This window comes from Arachis hypogaea, chromosome 8 (assembly GCF_003086295.3).
Source record: "Arachis hypogaea cultivar Tifrunner chromosome 8, arahy.Tifrunner.gnm2.J5K5, whole genome shotgun sequence".
NCBI lineage: Eukaryota > Viridiplantae > Streptophyta > Magnoliopsida > Fabales > Fabaceae > Arachis > Arachis hypogaea.
Window position 1 is genome coordinate 25113904 of NC_092043.1, and position 16924 is coordinate 25130827.

General features: G+C 31.5%; 2 protein-coding genes across 29 annotated transcripts; one reads left to right on the forward strand and one right to left on the reverse strand.

Annotated features, from left to right (window-relative positions):
• Positions 1–1300: 1300 nt before the first annotated feature.
• Positions 1301–4563, reverse strand: LOC112706521 (protein indeterminate-domain 11). Its single transcript, XM_025757867.3, has 4 exons — positions 3538–4563; positions 3058–3457; positions 2324–2991; positions 1301–1470 (listed from the first exon to the last, which is right to left on the reverse strand). Exons 1-4 carry the CDS (start codon positions 3617–3619, stop codon positions 1466–1468), a joined length of 1155 nt encoding a protein of 384 aa, XP_025613652.1. The 5' UTR covers positions 3620–4563; the 3' UTR covers positions 1301–1465.
• A 518-nt stretch (positions 4564–5081) lies between these two features.
• On the forward strand, positions 5082–9449 carry LOC112706523 (probable serine/threonine protein kinase IREH1). Of its 28 annotated transcripts, none has more exons than XR_011864656.1 (11): positions 5082–5667; positions 5733–5795; positions 5940–6214; positions 6439–6516; positions 6788–6888; positions 7145–7272; positions 7501–7591; positions 7740–7782; positions 8380–8431; positions 8540–8596; positions 9208–9449. XR_011864656.1 is itself a non-coding variant. In XM_072200885.1 (11 exons), exons 7-10 carry the CDS (start codon positions 7523–7525, stop codon positions 8591–8593), a joined length of 264 nt encoding a protein of 87 aa, XP_072056986.1. In that variant the 5' UTR covers positions 5082–5667; positions 5733–5795; positions 5940–6214; positions 6439–6516; positions 6788–6888; positions 7145–7272; positions 7501–7522; the 3' UTR covers positions 8594–8596; positions 9208–9449. The 28 variants fall into 28 exon arrangements, 18 of the variants coding, with proteins under 18 accessions (XP_072056986.1, XP_072056994.1, XP_072056991.1 ...); XR_011864653.1 differs by having other exon boundaries at positions 6788–6845; positions 7694–7782; positions 8380–8420; XR_011864654.1 differs by having other exon boundaries at positions 6788–6845.
• The last annotated feature ends 7475 nt before the right edge of the window (positions 9450–16924 follow it).

Genomic DNA, 16924 nt, shown 5'->3' on the forward strand with positions numbered 1-16924 from the left:
GCATATAGCTAATAATCTTATTAGGGTAACAAGAATATATATGCATAACTTTCTTGAAGTTCTATATTTAAATGAAACTCTAAATTCTTAGCTTGAGTTGAGTTTAACATGTTTAAATAGTGACACTTGAAATGGTGTTGCTTCAATTTGCTCATGGTAAATATTTATAAAGGTAAAATGACAAATTAATCCGCATTGTCAACCACAAAACAACTGAGAGGAAAAAAAAAAAAAAAATAAAGTATATATGTACAATTAATAGGTGTATGCGCGAAAAAGAAATATCGTAGGAACCTTTTTTAATTAACATTTATTTTGTTAGAAAGTATAATATATAAAAGAAAAAATAGGGCAAATGGATTCAAAGGATCAACGCGAGCATCTTTTTTTTTTTAATATATATGTATATTAATTTTTTTTAATTCTCCAAAAAATGAGAAAAACAAATTCAGATAGCAAGCTAACATGCATTATTTCATATAGTCACGGATGCTCCCTAAAATAAAGAATCCAATGCATTTTATGTGTACACATCATATCATATCCTTCCATACACATAAACTAGTCGCAGCATGCATATTATGATTGTATCATTGATCTTTGTGATTATATGATAATGATCATGCTAATAATAATAGTGCTTGTCATTATCTTATTATACTAAGAGATAATTATATATATTTTACTATCAACATCGGTCCACGTGATAATAATGAGAGGATTAATCAAAAAGGTTAATGATTAAGATAAAGATGGTAGGTAGGACAAATTTTTCATGAAGATTCAAAGCTCTCTATCATGAGAAGTCATATATAACTGACGAGTTCAAAAAGATAGAAACGAATCATCGATCCATATGGTAAAAAAATCGGCAGATTTGATCGTTGACTGGCCCACATGATGGATAATAACATTATTAACACGATGCATTATACTGAAACATATAATAGATCTTCTAAAGAAAGTGTTAGCAGATTATAACATAGAAACTCAATCATATATATCTCTCGTTTTTCTTAAGATTTAATGCAACAACACGTATACTCCATTTAATCAGTTTAATGAATATAATGCGTGCATTTGAAATTCTATATAGGTGAAGCCATAGTCCTATAAATTTTTGGTCAATTGGATTATCATTTCAACTTGATTATTCTTTGGATCTTCACGTGAAAACTCTAAATACTTTTTATGTTATATAATAAAGGGGTTTAATTTAACCAGAAGGACAAACAAAAAGGGGGGAGGGGGTTAATTATATTGTTTATGCAGTCAACTTAAAATTAGAAAGAGGAAAAGATTTAGAAAAAGAATATAATAATCGACAGAACTTAATTTACCCATATGATCTTTTCATGTGCTTAAGGCTTAAGCTCAACAAAGGTTCATGGACTAAACAATAGAGAATGTAAAGTAAGTGTGTAAGGACCGACCATGTTATCACAACTAATTCTTCCATTTGAATTTAATCTGAACAAGACATAAAAGACAAAATTTTGTCAGATAACGAATATTGAGGCAACTTTCAATACATATTCTAGAAAAGGTTTCACTCCTTATATCCACTGTTATATCATAGATAAATTATTTATTACACTCTATACCACAGTACAAATATACCTCTCAATCTCACACTTTATTTTTTTATTAATTTGGAGGGAGGGGGTGGAGGTAATAATAATTAATTCATATATATGTAACAATTAAAAAAATATAGATACTTGTCTAAAAGAAATAAATATTAATGTCTAGATCCTCTTCTTAGTTTTAGATATATTTTGAAACAATTATTTGATGGTTCACTTAAGATCAATATCATCAAATTTGATGGGTTTTTCCAACAATGAACTAGTTGAAATTAATCAGCATTTATTTTTCTTAAGATCTTATATTCAAGTTTTGTAGTTACTAGTAAACAAAAAATTTGGCGGTGTGAGAATTTTACGCCTATAGTATATCTAGCGTGATGCATGAAGAGTAAGGTAGCTTTATAAAATTTATAAAACTCAAGACTAACCTTTTCGTTGAATTATTTGAATTTTTGAAAGATTATTAATTAGATGAAAGTGTTTTTATATAAAGCATTTTCACATAAGTAATCCATCTTTTTTCTAATTCAAAGTGCTAATACATAAGCACACAAATTAACACTGCGTGTGTCAGTGTGTGTTCTCAAAATATTGGGATTGGGAAGAAGATTAACGAAGACAACAAGTGAACAACAACAACATCTCATAAACAAAAGTTGTTGAATTAAAATTGGAAATTATACTTTACGGAAAAGGAAGAATAATTAGGAAAGAAAACTAGCAGATAAGCTAACCTTGCCATGGCTTTTGGTGATGATGATGCGGGGAAGAAGAAGAAGTAGAGTTGATGCAGTTACTGATACCAGCAATGGTGAGGATATCGCTATGAGAGAGAGGCCTAAGCCCCAAGAAATCCCTGGTCAATCCCTCGCCACCACCGTCGTTGGCGCCAAAAGCGTCGTCAAAAGAGTTGATGACGTGGTGGAGGAGAGACGGAGAAGAAGCAGGAGGCGGGAAGAAGCCATGGTGAGCGAAAGCAGTAGGGTCGTCACGTGAGGACAAATTCAAACCAAAAGTGTCAGACACGTGACCCTGCGGGTGGGTCCTGATGAGCTGTGACTGTGAGTGTTGTGCGGATGAGCTGACGGTGGTGGTGGTGGTGGTTGCACCCATCTGCGCTGCTTTCTGAAGCAACGCAGTGGCTGACATGTGCGCTGTGGGTCCAATTACACCGCTAGGGTTAGGGTTTCGATTTGGGACTTGTTCATCCAGATCCAACCTTGGAGTAACTGACGAGAAATCAAGCCACGGTGGCATGGTGCTGAAACTACTTTGCTGCTCTTGCTTCAGTGGGAATCCATGGATTTCATGAGATTGAGACTGAGATACAGCTGTCACAGCTCTCGCGCTTTCTTCTGCAAGCGCATCACAAAACGCTCTGTGCGTGATAAAACTGTCCCTCCTGAAATTCAATTCATCAAGACACCAAAGTCGAAGAAACGGTTAGTTAGTTAGTTAGTTAACCAACCTTGAGAAGAGGGTGCCGCAGTCGCATCGGTACTCGCGAGTGCCGCAGGTTTTGGAGTGAGCTTTCCAGTCGGATTGAACGGCGTACTTCTTAGAGCACTTGTCGCATTTCCACTTCTTCTCGCCGTGCTTCCTGCTGAAGTGCTTCTTGATTCCGGTGAGGTCTCCCAGTGCTCTGCCGGGATCGTGGTGCACGCAACTTGGCTCCGGGCACACGTACACCTTCTTCCTCACCACCTCCGTCTTCGTTCTCTGCTTCAGCTTCCACGGCAAGTTGTGGCCTCTTCTGTGCAGCTGCAGATTCTGATCCCTCTGAAACCCCTTCCCACAGATCTCGCATAAGAATCTGTTTGTCGCCATCAGAGTCTTCGGTGACAAGGCTATCACTTCAGCATCAGGGTCTATATACATAACATACCATGTTTAATTTAATTAAGTAGCTGCAGAATTTAATTAATTAATCAAACTTATATATATATACCTGGGTTACCAGGGAGGCTTCTCTTCTTCTTATTAACTTGGCCATGAGTTTGAGTTGGTGGTGGTGGAGTGAAGTTTGACATGTTCTCTTGAGTTATTACTCCTGTGTTGTTGTAACATATGAGCCCCTTCAATTCAACATCTTGTCGGTCCCTATAAGGCTGTTCTATAATTCTGGGATCTATGTATATAAGCTTCGATAAGGAATTACTAAACTCCTCACTCCTTACCTTAATTAGAAAAAATTGGAAAACAAACAACAGAACAGAACAAAGTAAAGCAAAGCAAAGAGAAGTCTTGATTAGAAAAATGTTTGTTAAATATGAATATGAACCAAAATAATATAATTAAAATTGGATGGTTGCCTTGCTATTATTATAGCTACTTCATTGTTTAGTTTTGGAACCAACCCAAGAGACAATTTTCTGTTTTTACTTCTTAGCTTCTTCTCTATCTTATTTTAGGAAAACAAAAGAAGAAAGTGTTGACAAAGAGAACTAGTTGAAGTAGTGAAACCAGATATATATGGTACAGCAACTTCAAGCTTCCAAAATCATAATCACGCAACAAAAACACAGTAATTGCACCACACACACACAAGTATGAACAAAAATGTAGACCCAGTTGTTGAAACTCAGAGAGAGAAAGAGATGTGGATGAGGGAAGGGGATTCTCCACAAAACCCAAGAAGAGAAAGAGAAGGGAGAAGGCAACCCTACCCTACAACCAAAGGACTCTGACGTAGCACTTTCTGTCTTTTCCTCTCTTCTCTCTTTCTCAACTCTCAAACCAATTTTTTCTCTTGTTTCTTTTTGTGTTATTTTCTCAATTTAACAGATTAATAACTAATTCATTATGAATCTAAATTTTATTTAAAAGTATGTCATTAGTTAATAAATATCTAACACTTATCTAGCAAATAAGTAAACTGATTGTCGCCCAACCCAAATTATTTTTCTTTTATTATTTATTCATTCATTTTGCTTGCTTTCCTAACAAAGCTCAATTCTTTTCTCTCTAAAACCTTTTTAACAGAGAGAAAGAAGGTCCATGCCACTTGTATTATTTATTTATTTAACATAACATGATGGATGCTTTCTACGTTTTACAGTGACATGATTGATCCATTGATTCAATTCTAACCGGCAAGGCTAAAAGCCTTACACCCTAAATTCTTCTTTATTTTATCATTATTCAAATTATTTCTGACAATTTTGTATCTCTTGCATGCTCCATAACATGCCAATTAAATTCTAAACAAAAAGATCTTGTTAGGCTCCGGATCTACAACGCAACACAAATTTTGTCGCCCTTGTCATTTTCATTTTCAAAATTTGTCATTACACTACAAGAAAAATATCCATTCAGCCACACTTTTTTAAGCTACATTTGAAAAGCGTAGCCTATTCATAGAATAGGCTATGCTTTTCTCTGTGTTGCCTTTTTATATGAGGAAAGGATATACAATTGTGACATCATTTAAAAAGTGTAGCCTTAAATATTTTAGAAATCACTTATAAAGCGTAGCCTTATCTAAATATCTATGAATACACTTTTCTCATCTAAGGAAACGTTTTTAAAGAGTAGCTTATTTATTCTGGTTCAGGTGCGCTTTTAAAATGTCTCCTAATATGATCCTCAATAAACACTTACTAAAATCCCCCTCACTCACGCAGCAGTGCAGCACACACTCTCATCCTCACTCAACATACACAAACACGAAAGAGTGAAGAAATCAGAGGGAGAAGGAAAGGAAAGAAAGAGAGGACGACGCCGTCTAGGGCTCCGCCGCCGTCGCCGTTGTCGTCGAGCGCCAGTGAGAGAGAGAGCTCGAGGATGAGAGGAAACGCGATGGAGGAGAGAAAAAGGAGGTGCTCTGTCGCCGCTGAAACTCCACCACCACTGCTAGGGCTTGTTTCAGTCGCCGTTCTGCCACCGTCGGGCTTCTGTGCCCCCGCCGAGGAGCTCGAAGGGAGGAAGGATGGATGTATCGCCGCCTTTGTGCTCTGTCGCAGCGCTGCCGTCAACTGGAGCTCGCCGCTGAGCTGCTGCACCACCTCCAAGCCGTTGCGTCGCCGCTCATCTCTTCACTGTCACTGCTCAACACCATCGTCGTATCCTCTGTCACCAGGTAAGCATTCTCTGTTCTGCATCCTCTCTTTCTTGCTCATTCTCTAACTCGCTCTCACTTTGTAGTTCAAAGGTGTGTATGATTTTGATAGTGATGATGAACTGCAATGGCTAATTGAGATACAGAAGGTATGTATCAATTTTCAATTGGTTCTGTGAATTTTTGGGGGGTTTTGGGTTCTAATTTTAGGTTTTCTAATTTTGGGGGTTTCGCCTTTTGATTCTCAATTCGTTATGATTACTTTCTGTGTTTGGCATAAACGGAAGCAATAGGTGCTGGAAATTTCATACGTGCATGCTAAACTAGGGAAATCATTCTGTAGGAAAGTGTCGATTTCTCTGCTTCTTTTCTTCCTTCTTAATACCTTTCATTGATTGTAATTATGTAGATTTCGATTTTCAATTTTGCAGTTTATCTTCTTTTGTTTTTCAGCAAATCGTTGATCAAACAATCAAGGAATCGGATCAATGTGATAAGGAGAAAGAGAAATTCAGCAAAGAAGTTTCTTAAGCAAGACACCATTGATCTGCTTGCGAATCATTTACAGGTTGCTTACAATAGAGTAATTGATTTATTTTTTCTGCTTTTGTTTCATGAAATTTAGAAAACCTGTATGCATAAACTAGCGATTTTATTTTTTAATTGTAATTACTTTCGCATACAATTAGTAAACTACATGTTTGATATATGAATTACTATAGTTGTTATTATACTGAGCTAGGACCAAATACAAAGTCTGAGTCTATTTTAACATTTTTAATCAATTTTCAGTATTGAAACTGTTCAAGTGGATTTGGCATGTTATCACACAAGGCTGTGCACCTGATTCAAGGCATAAACGAGCAAAAGGCAAGGTTTCTGATTCACAATGCTTAATTGCTCAGATAATTGTTGTTGCTGGATTAATTTCTTTATTTTGAAATATGAACTGGTTTCTAGTCTTCCACATAGTCCAGCTAAGAAAGCCTATGTTACTGATTAAGAACTAAGAACACTATTCCATTTAATTGTAGCGAAAGAGAGAAAATCCTAATGAACCAGGTTCACCAATTTTTACTATGTACTTATGTACTATCCCTTATTTACTATCCCTTATTTACTCTGTGATGTCCCTCATTAGGTTCATAGTATCTTTTGTAGCAGCAATGCCCTCTGGATCCCTTGCCACAACAAGGAAGGTATCAACTTGGCCTCCTTTCTCTCAGAGAATAAAGCAAACAGGTGCTTTTCATTAATATGTACCAAGTTTGTACCAGATTTTGTGGGCTTAACCCAAAAACTATATATTTCAAGTGTTTATGTTCATGGAAAACTTGATATACAACTCTAAACTGAAATGCTAATGAAGTAGTATGTTTCATCATTAGAACATGCATATCTATTATCTCATTGTTTCCATCTTAAATAGTAGTTTGTTATTCTTTCTTAAACAAGTTTTAAGATCACTTTTGCAGTTTCTAATTCTTCACTTTTATAGTTATGCTTCACTTTTACTCCGCTAATTTGATGCGTGACGCCTCGCTCAACGACCGAGTGGAGCTCCGAATTTTGGGTGACGTTGGTGCCAAGATCCTAGTCATAAACTTTGATACCCCTGGTGTTCAGGTGCCTAATTTCTTATGCCCATTCCCTTTTTCTCTTCAATTTTTTTATTTTTCCTACTCGGTAGTTGACGAATCTTGCCATGGTTGCCTCTAGTTACAGCTTACAGTTTATAATACAACTTTTCCAATTTAGCTTCGCTTTTTTTCTTTTCTTTACCTTTTTGTTTTGGCTTACGGATTAAGCTTCCTTGTCGGTGGTTTCGATTTTGATTCTTAAATGTGATTGTAGTTTAGGGAGAGACGGAGAGAGAATGAGAGTGGCGGAGGCCGGAGAGACGGTGCTTGTTGGTCTTCCACCTTTTAATGCAGAGCATCCTCAGGTTTAATAGCATACCTTTTGCCATGATTTTTGCGTTTCTGTTCTTGTTTGCTGTATGGTTTAGCTCTTACTGACAGATATTTCTTTTTGGGGGTGTTTGTAGACTATATTTGATAATATTCTTAATCGTAAGATACCTTGGCCTGCAGTTCCTGAAGAAATGAGTCCTGAAGCTCAAGATCTTATTGATCGGTAATAATCATGTTATCTTCATGTTATATGTATCTGGCAATTGCAAACTGTTTATTCTGGTCAGCATTTTAGAATATCAATGCTTTGTTTATGTTTCCAATACTGAGCATGCTTCCATTAATTTGGATATTTTAGCTTGACTGCTTAAGCCGAAGATAGCATTTGTGAATGTATATTGTTTAGCAATCCTGGTGCCATATCTGCTAAATATGAACTTTATGTTAATAATCTTGTGACAGTGACCACTACTGTCTCACCTTTCACATGGCATTATCCTTAAACCATGAGAACAGCAATCCCATTGTATTTGGTGTTCTGAATTATTTGACTGTTGTCAACTACATAACAAGCCCATGTTTCGTTTTTTACCCCCCTCTTAACTGTGGCTTTGTGTAAAAATGAAAATATAATTATAGTTTGTACAAAATCTAAGTTTTATTCTATCTAAAGCTTTTTCTTTATGCTCCCTTTGCTGGATGCCGATCTGTTATAAATTATGGTTTTTTGTCCTGCGTTATTGTGCTAAGTTGAAGTCACGATTAGGATAGAAAAATGAATATTTTCTTGGATTAGTACCTGAGATGTGTTTATTTACAGATTATTGACTGAAGATCCTAACCAAAGACTTGGAGCTAGAGGTGCATCAGAGGTGATTTAATTTCTTATTAGCATACAGATGCTTGTTCCCCATTTTTATGATCATATTTCATTTTACTTGCACTTCAAACGTCACATTGATAGATGCTTAATTATCCAGGTGAAAGAACATGTTTTCTTTAAGGATATAAATTGGGACACACTTACTAGATAGAAGGTATGTAATGCTTCTCAAGTCATAATTAAGTACTGTTAATTTCATCACTTCAATGCAATATGCGTTTCAATTAAAATTATAATTATTCCCTAATATAATGAATTATATTTCATCACTTCAATGCAATGGTTTATGGTTTGGATTTGTCAGTTTTATTTTTCTGTTTCGATAGTTAAGTCTTTATTTGTCAGAGAGGTCTATTCAAGAGTCAGGATTATTCTGTGAACATATTGCATTATTTTCTGAATTGAAGAATCTTAGTCTCATCTATCTAATTGCTCATTTTGATTTTGAGAGGTCTATTTCCAAAGTCAGCAGATTTTTGTTTGTTATGAAGTAGTCTCTGACCTATTTTGGCACCTTATATATCTATAACAATTTAGGTGCAAAATGTAATATCATATTTGTTAGTCATTACTCATTATTATGTATTCTTGAAATGTTAGCTCCAACTCTTTTAAGTGTCTATAGCTTTTGAGAACCTTGTGTTTCTTTGGTGATAAATCGAGTTAAAATTAAGATTAAAAAAAGGTGATTTCTTTGGTGGTCTTTTTATAATTACGAATGTTATTATGAATATTTTTTAACTACTTTTCTATATAATTATGCAGGATAACAATGAAGATTAAGCTGACTATTATTGTGGTTTATTGGCTAAGATAGAGTGCTATTTAGAATCTTTACATGTATGGTTGACTAATGATTTTTATTAGAAGATATTTTTATTGGCTAAGTGATATTATGGTTTTGATATGGCTATGCTTACTTTAGTTTGAGATGTATAAATTTTTACAGTTAACTTTATTCTTGTACTTTTGGATCAATATTATAAATATATTTTGGTTAGAGATAATTTTTATTATATAAAGAAATTATTTAGTATAATTATGTATTATTTTTATTTTGTAATATTCAACTCATTTAAATAAAAATACAGAATTATTATATATGTAATCATATTAATAATTATTATATATATATAGAAAAAATAGTATACAAAAAAAAAACGAGACCTAAGGCTACATTTATATACAGTAGCTATAGTATATAAAAAAAAAAGGGACCTAAGGCTACGCTTATAAAAAGTAGCTATGATATACAATGTGGCTACGCTTTACAAGTGATGCAGTAGTATTGAAAATCGTAGCCTATTCTGGGAAAATAAAAGCTGAAAAGCGTAGCCTTTGATCCTAGATAGCATCACTTGAAAAGCGTAGTCTATTCTCAAAGGTCAAAAGCGTAGCTCTTGGTGCAGAAAAGCGTAGTCTTTGAGAATAGGCAACGGCCAAATAGGAATCACTCCAAAAAGCGTAGCCGTAGCCCAAAAAGCGTAGCCATAATCTAAGGCATCATTTTTTTTCACTTTTGGCTACACTATACACTACACTTTTCAATATTTATATTATAATTATCATGATAAATTATCTAGTAATAATTATATGATAATATTTATAATTTTATATAATAATTAGAAGGTATAGTGTAGTGTATAGGAAGAAGCTATAGTTAGAAGCGTGTCAAATTGCGTGGCTGACACTACTTAGAGCAACTCCAATGCTAAGAAATAGAGTTCCTCTTCTGACATATGGGGACTCAATTACCATTGGAGTGAAAAGGGAAAGAGAGCTCTTCACGGGGATCAAGGTTGAGAGTCCCTCTAAACAGGGACTTGCAACAACCAATAAAATCATGCCATGTGGTAAGTTAATAAAAAAATAAAAAATATATTAAATATATATTAAATACTTATATATCTATTTAATTAATTATTTATATTAATTATTTAATAATTAGTTATATTAAATTATAATTAATATAAATAATTATGTTAAATCAATATCAAATATTATTTATATTGTTATATTAAATCATAATTAATAAATTTATTTTACATAAAAAATAAATTTAATTTTTATATATTATAAAATAATTTTTAGTTGAATTATTTATTTTTATTTATAAAATTTAAAATACTAATCAAATTTAAGTTATTTATTTTAATATTTTATAATATTGAATTATTTTGAATTTATAAATTTAAATAATATTATTAAAAAATAATAATTATTATATTAATTTTAATTACTTAATTAATTAATTAGGTGGGACCACAATAGGGATTAAAGTTAGTTCCTTCTAATGGAGAAGAGAGAGATTTATTGAGTTCCTATTTATTGGTTATAACACAAAATCTGATGTGGAGTCACTTTTTATGACAAGTGGGCCATAAATAGGAATTGAGATGAGTTCCCTACTGGAGATGGTCTTATGTTGTTGACTCCACAGTCAATAATTACACTGCAAAACTAGTGAACCCTTTCAGCGGAATTTTTGACTTCCATGTGCTCTCGGTACTCAGTATTTGACTCAACATTTAATAAACTAACCCCGTTTTATATATGACAACTATTCAAATGAAAATAGCAAAAATATCTTTTCATAAAAATATTTTGTTTAAAAATATGATTTATTTATTTAGTTATATTTTAAATAAAAATAATATTTTTATAAATATTAAAATCTAACTATCTAATTCATTATCTAAATATTAAAATAGAATATTTTTATATAAAAATAATTATAAAGTCTTCATATTGTAGTATTTACCTTTATATATTCCTTGTATTTACATTAATTTTTTCCAATTATTGAACATCGGACTTTTCAACTTTATATCTCTCGGTTTATCTTTAAGAATATAAAATAACGTGAACCATATACTATATATATGTTAGGTTCCAATTAAATGGCTACTATCAATTGCCAAATCTTAATTAAAGAGTCGTAGTATATATATAGTGACGACAATTATGAATGCTTGTAAATGTATTTAGACTGGAATGTTAGGTAAATAATAATTATTTTAAATAATATATATAATTACTAATTAAATAAAAATATATTATACTTTAATTTAATATTATTAATTAAATTTATTTTTTTAATTTTATTAATTCATATTATTTACACATTGTTTAAAAAAATTGTTGATTATCTATATTTTTTCATTTAGATTTTGACAAATTAATGAAAGAAATATAAATATTTTTAATGGGGTATGTGGGTAGAGCAGAACTGGATTTGTTTTTGTTTATGTTAGTTCAGCTTTCGAGATGCCTGCACCATATGTCCGAGCTTTATAAAAATAAATTTAGAAAAATAGTTATTGTTATTATTGGGCATAGAAATTAGAAAAACATATTTGTTTTGTCATTATCTTGTTTTATTCTTCAATGATTAAGGTTTTGAAAATATGATCTTGCTCGACTCAAGTCTCAATGTGCTCTACCAGCTCATCTCTGATCTGCCATTAAAAAACACAAAGGAACAAAGGTTATTAATGCAACGGTATATCAATTATTATATGATAATAAAATCAAAAGGGTACGGTGTCATGGTAAAAAGACAATATTAGAAGTTAGAACAATTTACTCAAAAGAAATTTGCTGCTTCCTAGTAATGTAGGTCAAATTTGCTGCTTCTTATATATGAATTAGGGTGTACATGGTCCGATCCGACTTAAATTTTTGGTCCGGATTTAAATATTATAGAAATTAATTTTGTGTGATTTTATCAATTTTAAAATTAGATACGGATCTCAAAAATAGATTCGACTATTATTTAGAGTTGGGTTTGGATCAAGACAAACTCTGTTTCATCTGATCTATGTGCATTCTAAGAAAATTAAAAAAGTATATATATTTTAAATTAATTTTAATATTATGTTATATTAATTATAAATTTATTTCTTTTATTTTTAATTATATTTATTGAATTAGAAAATAAATTAAAAAACATCAAATTAAAATTTATGGATAAATTAAATTTAAATATAGATATTAACTTCTCGATAACAAGTTTTTTCTTTATAAATAAGTATATCATAAATAATTTTTTTTTTTATAAATTATTGTTAAAATTTTAAAAGCCCATTTTTTATTCGGTTTAGACTCGGTATAAATTGTGATCCAAAAATATTTAAGTTTATCGGGTATAGACTTCGGATTAGAATCTAAAAAATAGATCTAGTATATATTTAGCGTCAGATTTAAATTAGGAAAAACTCGATCTTACCGACCATATACACCTCTAATATGAATATGATGTTGGACATGCATCTATTATTATTATTATTATTATTATTATTATTATTATTATTGCATAATTCATTTTTATACTATATTTAGGTTGTTTATTTTTGATTTCCCACGGTATCCCTCAACCCGACAGGTTAAGGACTAATTCGTCGCGGTCCTAAGATCCATTATTATTTTTGATATATTTAGGTTGTTTATGCTTCACTATTAGAATATATATATGGAATTTTTTAGGTAAACAATAATTTTTGTGAATAATATGAATAATAGATTTTAAAATTGATTTACTAAAGTAAAAATACACTAGTTTTTCAAATTATCCACGTAAATCTTAATATTAGGATAACGATTAGAACACTTAATAAATTGAACATTCGATATATTTATTATTCACATTATTTAATATTTTTATTGCCAAACCTATACTTTTTTAATATATATATATATATATGAACACAATTATTGCTCCCGAGTAATGCAATGCAAGCATCATTGAACCAGGAGTACACGGGTCTGCATGCGTATAAAATTCAAATTGAATATTACCAAATTAAAGCAACGTATTTATCTTTAATTTATAATTGCAATCATGGTCCATGTATACTACTTGTTAATGTTAGAATTTTATACGGTGGATTGGATCTAATCACTTCCTTTTGTTCATTAACTGGGTAATCATGCCAATAACACATATCAGACTTCGTTTCTGGAATATATATATGATTCCATAAATTAATAAGTTAATATTAACTATATAAATCTATGATAAACATTATTTGGCACGAAAAACAACACCGAAAAAGCGTGACACTGTTATTTGACACTCATTGCTATTGCATCATTCCAAAAAAGATCGATGCTGGGCATTAGAGATGAGATGTACTTTAAAAGCAGAGAAATATTATTAGTAAAATTATTAGAAATGTAATAATTACTTTTAATTCTAATTAATCAGTGGACAGCGGTGCTTATCATGTTATCCAAATCCTTCAATTATGCAAAACCTTATCTATCTACAATTCAAAGCTCGGATTTCGATTAAGATTTCCATACTTTCAATTGGAACCTTTTTCCCTTTTAAGCAAACCCAATATCTCGTTTTATGGTCCACTCCACTCCTTCGTGGGTCACAACTCACAAGCTGCTCTTTTCATTAGTTTTGCATTCCTCTAATTATTTTAAAATAATATATATGATTCGGTTTATTCTGGTTAAACAACTTAATTAATTTTTTTAAAAAATAATTTAAATAATAAATAATTATATTAAAAATAATTTATAAATAAATTATTTTATATTTAAATTTTTAGTTTTAAAAGTGTTTAGTTTATAAAAATGTGATAAAAAATAATAGTATTATGAGAGAAGTTATTTTTTTAGTTTCTCTTTAAATTTTTAAATAACTTCTTAAAAAATTATAATTTAATTTTAAAAATTACACCAAACATTAATACTACTACTTTTTATAAATAAAAAATTCAAAAAAATTATTTTTAAAATTTTTTAAATGAACTCATAATTTTTTACACCAATAATTATTTTAAAATTTTTTAATACGAAAATAAAAGTGATGTTTTGTTTAAATATTGATATATAAATATATTATAATATCATAAATGTGCAAAAAAATGTCAATATAACATGCACGAATGTGTTGCTGTAGTTTGATACGTGTTTAATATAGATTCTGTGTATCAATCATAATATTGATACGTGATACGACTGTTAAAACCTCGATGTCATAATTCGGCATTATATACAATAACTCGGCATTATGTACTATAACTCGACACTTTACGTTATAACTCAGACTCAACGACTATATTCTGGAATAAAAACGTCTGATCAGACATTATCACTTATTAAAACTTATTAATTGTTCTTCAATTCAGATGATCAATAGGAACGTAACCGACCTATTTTATCTCACCTATAAAGGTATGATATTTTGTCTTCAAAGGATACATTGAATTCTCAATACTGACTTAAGCTTCGGAGTGCCTTTACAGGTACACTCCCCGCTGTTTCTTGCTCAAAGCTCTACGCGATTGGACATCCTCTTGGAGTAAAGCTCGGATTACCACAAAGTTCAAAGATTGGCACCGAAGATAACAACTCGGCGTCGATTTTCAGAGACCGAACTCTCCCTCCAGGTATCCATACAAGAACAATACGTATTCAACGAACATTTTATTTGTTGCAAGAATATTGATATATGTCTAATATAAATACACATTTTATGTATTGACTCTCTACCTATAAAATTTATTTAATTTATAATTACATAAAATAATCTAATTTTCAAAAAAAATACTAATATTTTTCTATATAAAAAAATTAGCCTGCATATGCTTTAGATTAATATAATAAGAACCATATAGGTCTCACAATCACAATAACAACAAATTAGAGGTGGGTTATATAGAACCCAGCATTAACTTTCATCATCTCATGTAATTCTGATAGCAAAATAAAATTATGTAAATTACAACTTGATTGATGATTATTAATTATTCCTGTCCCACTTAATTATTTTTAGATTTGCCACCAATACCGACACACCATGAATATGTCATTTTCTGCAAGTATTATTAGTGAGAAACGTTAATACATAGGTTGCTGAAATTAAATTAGGATAGAAGCTGAGATGGCATGTGGTTATTAGAAGCTAGAAGGATATGGATCATATATATCCCTTAGCTTATATAACGACATAAGGCACTTTATGAAATTACGCCTCCAAACAACATAACATCACCATTTATACATGTGAATCTGTGATGATCTTCCTCCTATTCTCTGTTCTTTCTTTATGCCTTTTCTGAATATGGGACATGTTGAGGTAACTTGAATAAGCTAAGTTTTTCTATATATTATGTTATGGTATATAGCTAGTAAATTTTTAATTTAAGGGGTCAAATAAAACCGACAGATATGAAAAGCGGCACATTAAGTAGCTAAGCTAGGTTGTTAAATGTTAAATAAATGCAGGTGTTTATGTAGTAACAGAGTTCGTACTATGATAACCACGTGTACGGACACGATGCGGTTGTCATGGAGATCGTCACAGGCTGATTCCCACACACCCGTGACAATGACAATACACGTGGCCTCGCCTCATTCATCATCTTATGCGCACATCAAAATATCTTCTTGTAAGAGTCTTAAGATTAATTTTGGTATACTAAAAAGGTCAAATGACTTAAATTTTAAAATAGTTCTTGAATTTATAAATGAGTTTTGAATTTGATTTTAAATTTAAAATTATCTTAAATTTATTTTTGAATTTAATAATAGTCGTTTTTGAAATATTTTTCATTTATTATTTGTCATTGAAAAGTTGAGCTATACTAATTTTTATTATGCTAGTATTAAAATAATGTCGTTTTGTATTTATAAAAAAAAATCTTTAATAACTTTTGAGACTCTTTCCTACTTCTTTTTCATTCTCTTCTATATTCTAACTTTTTAAATTTAATTATTACTGCAACAATAGCAACATCATCAGAAAAGATTAGAACCAACAAAAAATATATAGAATAAACAAAATTAGCAGTCACAAAAGATCTCAAAAATAAAAAAAACCAACAACAACAAAAAATCAACAGCACTATCTCCTTCAACTTCGCCTTCACCTTTGGCTTCACTAACAATGATACCATTTTTGACACCTTCAGCCTTAATCTGCTCATTTCTTTTCGCATTCTTACTTGCAAGTTTATCCCCCTCTCTCTCCAAAGTTTGGATTCTCAATTGTTTATCAAAACTATTAAAAAAATTATCTTCCACCATTGTTTCAACTATCTATCTTTGCAGACACAAAAAATAAAAAAAAATCTGAGGTAAACAACACAGAAAGAGAGAACTAAGTCAAAGGAGAGAAGAGAGAGGTAGAGGGAGACAGAGAGGAGATAAGAGAAGAGTACATGCGTACGAGCAATGACAGCGTCAGGTAGAGAAAGAGAGGCTTAAATGAGTGATGGGTAGTGAGCACGACGAGTAGAGAGGGAGGCAGCAGCGAGCAGTGATGACGAGAAATAAAATGACACGGTGACATAGAATGACCGTCGACAGAGAGGATTGAGGAAAGCCTTGCCTTTGTCATGTTGTTAGTGATGTGAGTGTGAGAGAGTAGGGTTGGGGATGGGCCTCGAAGGCTATTAGGGATTTTTTTTAATAAATACAAAACGACGTCGTTTTAGTGCTAACGTGGCAGGAATCAGTCCATCTC

What these genes read in the sequence shown, in the direction of transcription:
- LOC112706521 (XM_025757867.3), bottom strand. Translation starts at nt 3,619, where the DNA reads ATGTCAAACTTCACTCCACCACCACCAACTCAAACTCATGGCCAAGTT. An exon ending in AAGCCTCCCTGGTAACCCAG is followed by an intron (nt 3,458 to 3,537) that starts GTATATATATAT and finishes TTATGTATATAG; the next exon opens with ACCCTGATGCTGAAGTGATA. An exon ending in TGCGGCACCCTCTTCTCAAG is followed by an intron (nt 2,992 to 3,057) that starts GTTGGTTAACTA and finishes ATTGAATTTCAG; the next exon opens with GAGGGACAGTTTTATCACGC.
- LOC112706523 (XM_072200885.1), top strand. Translation starts at nt 7,523, where the DNA reads ATGAGAGTGGCGGAGGCCGGAGAGACGGTGCTTGTTGGTCTTCCACCT. An exon ending in GCTCAAGATCTTATTGATCG is followed by an intron (nt 7,783 to 8,379) that starts GTAATAATCATG and finishes GTTTATTTACAG; the next exon opens with ATTATTGACTGAAGATCCTA. An exon ending in GAGCTAGAGGTGCATCAGAG is followed by an intron (nt 8,432 to 8,539) that starts GTGATTTAATTT and finishes TTAATTATCCAG; the next exon opens with GTGAAAGAACATGTTTTCTT.